Source organism: Solanum pennellii, chromosome 6, assembly GCF_001406875.1.
Source record: "Solanum pennellii chromosome 6, SPENNV200".
In the NCBI taxonomy this organism is placed as follows: Eukaryota; Viridiplantae; Streptophyta; class Magnoliopsida; order Solanales; family Solanaceae; genus Solanum; species Solanum pennellii.
In genome coordinates this window covers 669,076-672,507 of record NC_028642.1, presented here as the reverse complement: position 1 = coordinate 672,507, position 3,432 = coordinate 669,076, and the positions used below count along the sequence as shown (strand labels likewise).

Here is a 3,432-nt window from a genome sequence, read left to right as displayed (position 1 = left end):
GGGGGGGGGGGGGATGGTAGCTTGTTCCTTCTCTCACTACGTGAGAAATCCTTATTCAGCTCCTCCATTGCATTTTTCATGACCGTCAACTTCATCCCAACTCTCTGCATACCTATCCTGATAGTATCCCATGAGAGCTTATACTTTTGTCGATTTTGGCATGGTCAGTTAAGCAATTTAAAAATCAAAATGGTCTTCTAATGTTATCTGAGGCAAAATCAAAATGGTCTTCTATTGTTATCTGAGGCAATATCAAAATGATCTAAATTTATTTTTGTTGTTTTCTTAAAAACCAAATGCAAATGAGAGGCATCACTAAGCTCTATGTTTTCTTTTTGTTGTTTGCATGTTAGAGATAGTAGACTTTTTCAGGCATAGTATCTTTTATTAGCACAGATTTAAGGTCAAGATATAGTGGTTGTAAGTCATTGTCGGAGTATCTTGCACCCCTAAATATGGTTTTTCTTTCTTGGAAACCCGAATGACATGCCAAGATAAGTTGGTGGTTAACATAAGGCCAGTCTTCTCTTCTTTAACCCCCCCTCTCCCCCTCCCCCGGCAAATCTTCAGTGTCATATTGATGTTGCAGATCATCAGACAGATGTGAAGATGGCACAATAGATTTTAAATTTAATCATGTTCTTAGTGCATCAAAAGGGGACTTTTGAAGTTATCTACTACAGCTTGTGTTGCTTCATAATTTGTCCATTTGTGGGCAAATGATAGGAGAACATTTTTGTGACTCCCATCTTCTACTCAATGTTCTATTAGTGTCTTGCAACATCCTATTGCTGATGACCACGTTACTCATGACTTTTCTCCTTGAATCATAATTTACCTTCAGACTATTGTCTTTCAGCTGTGACTTCTGTGGCATCTGTGTGTGGTTGTTTGTCAGACACCTGCTTGTGGCGGGTGGCCCTCGGGTCGGGTGAGGGTATTGTAACTGACTACTCTTGAAGAGGAAGTATGTAGATGTCTGAAATCTTGGTTTGTTTGAAAGACTTCCTCACAAACATAGATGTTTTTAAAAAAAATAGAATTCTATTGGCGCTTCTGTTCACACGTTGTTCAATGGGTGTGGGTTTTTATGCATAGTATTAATTCTTATTGAAAATCGATTTCAGGTTCGTTTTACTGTTCTTGAGGATTGCTTACCACTAGCAGAGGAAACTTTCAGGCAAGCGATAAAGAATAATTATTACACCAGGAGCAAGTTCCGTTGCCAATTATCCTCTGAACAGGTACTTGCGCTTATTTGCATTAATGGATAATTTGTAGGCGTCGTCTCTTCAGTTTTCTTGTGATTGTCATTACTGACAATTTGTTTCTAATTGTTCGTCTCTTCAGTTTTCTTGTGATTCTCATTACCGACAATTTGTTTCTAATTGATAGGTTAAGGACCTGTGCAAGCTTTTCAAGACTGCGGTCAAAGGGTCCAGGTCCAATGAGACACAGCTCAGACTTGAGACCAATGTGGTACCCAAACGAGACAGAGCTAAGAGGCATGGTCTGGATGAAAGTAGACGTCCTGATCGCGCTCGACAATTTGAGCAGGTTGAAGATCGTCGGTACCGCGAGCAGGTTGAAGATCGTCGGTACCGCGAGCAGGCTGAAGATCGTCGGTACCGCGAGCAGGCTGAAGATCGTCTGTACCGTGAGCAGGTTGAAGATCGTGGGTACCGTGAACATCCTCATTTGCATGGAAGGGGCTTGAATACATCTACTTTGATTCCATTAGCCCCTCTTCGACCTTTACCACCACTTGTTCAATCTTATGCATATAACAGGACTTTGGGAAGAGATCCTTATGGACGGGACACAGTGATACAGCATAATGATTCTTACAGGCAGAGGCGATTGGTGGAACTAGCTGATCCTTATAGGCGGGACACTGTGATAGGCAATCCGGATGTTCACAGAGGACGAGCATTGTTAGAGTCACATGATCTCTACAGACGGGAGGGAATTTCAGAGCCTCGTGAGTATCGTCAGCCTCTGAATTTGGAAACTAGGCTCCAGGTTGCTGGTGGGTTTAATGATTCATATGTGCCATACCGTGAGAGGCTATCATACCATGATCCTCCTGTTAACTCAGTGCGCTCCCAGCCCGAGTTTAACCCCCCTCCAGCTGGTTTGCGATCAGAATACCTCCATGGTGGTACATCTACTGTGTTCAGTTCTGCCAGAAGCATGCTTCCTGAGTACCCTTCATCTTCAGCGGGCCCTCTGTACGGGCACCCTCATCGACGTGAACATCGTTTTTAGGTTTACAAAAAGGTAACCATCACATGTGGTTCTGGTAATCAGAATCATGCACAGCTTAAAACTTGAGACTATCTAGAATGTTTTCAGAATCCATTGGGGTTTCTGTTTTATTTTGTTTAAACTATATTAGATATTACTTCTTCTCCATTCTTGCTGTAAGCAAGAGATTTATGATTTGATCGAACTTTTAGATCAAACTAGTATTTCCTTTCAATGGAGACATACCTTATGTGACGGTGTTATCTGTTATTTCCAGTGTTGCTTATTGCTCTAGTATGTCGTAGGCTGGAAAACGACGAGTATGTCGTGAATGAAGCATACTGCATGGGTGTGCTTTGATTTGACTGTAGCCTTTTAAGACTCTTCTCTCCAACCCACTACACATTTCCCCTATAGTTGATGCATCACAGATTTGAGGTTATAGCCTTATTTTTTGCTCTTATATTAGTTATGCTGGGACATATATACATGGATTTCTTTACTCAATAGAAACTCTATGTCGAGTTAAAATCAAACAAGGAAATTGAAACGGAGAAAGTCTTACTATTATTATTGTTATCGTTGTTGCCTCTTAGTCAAAAATTCCTTTCTTCTTGCTATGGTTGGCGATCCATAATTCTTCAGCATTCTTCAAATGGAAGGTTGCTTTTTTTCTTTTCACATGCATTATTAGTAGTGTAGTTAAGTTAAACTACGTTGGATTGTACACTTCCTTACATGATTGATTGATAGTTTTTAATATGTATAGCATGTTTCTGATTTCTTTTTAGGTTAAGTACTATATATATTACATAATTTATGAACTCGGTTTGGTAATTGTCATTTAGGCAACTTGATAATGTAAAAATTTGCGTATTCCATGATTAATGTATAAAAGTTTTTGAGTTGTACACTTCAATTCTTAAAGAAAATGTGTACTAGTTCTTTTTTAAATCTTCAAGGGACCTAAGTTATAAATGTGTACTTGTAGGTTAGTTAAGTTGGTATTTTGGGTCCTCAAGTAGACATTGATATAATATGGGTTTTGCTTCAAGAAAAAGATTTTTTTTTTTTATAGTATGGTCCTAAAAATATGTTGACAAAAAATAATATAAAATAGTATGGTCCTAATAAAATGTTTAAACAAAAGGTAGAAAAAAGGCAGCATAGCAATTTCTGCTAATT

At 39.0% G+C, this 3,432-nt stretch overlaps 1 protein-coding gene across 2 annotated transcripts in view; it reads left to right on the top strand.

Moving 5' to 3' along the window:
- LOC107023654 overlaps positions 1–2,517 on the top strand; it is a 7,745-nt gene extending 5,228 nt beyond the window's left edge. For both annotated transcript variants that reach the window (XM_015224412.2, XM_015224413.2), the window contains exons 3-4: positions 1,128–1,244; positions 1,396–2,517. In XM_015224412.2, coding sequence (XP_015079898.1) covers positions 1,128–1,244; positions 1,396–2,268 — 990 coding nt within the window. In that variant the 3' untranslated portion in view covers positions 2,269–2,517. The remainder of the gene's footprint in view (positions 1–1,127; positions 1,245–1,395) is intronic.
- The last annotated feature ends 915 nt before the right edge of the window (positions 2,518–3,432 follow it).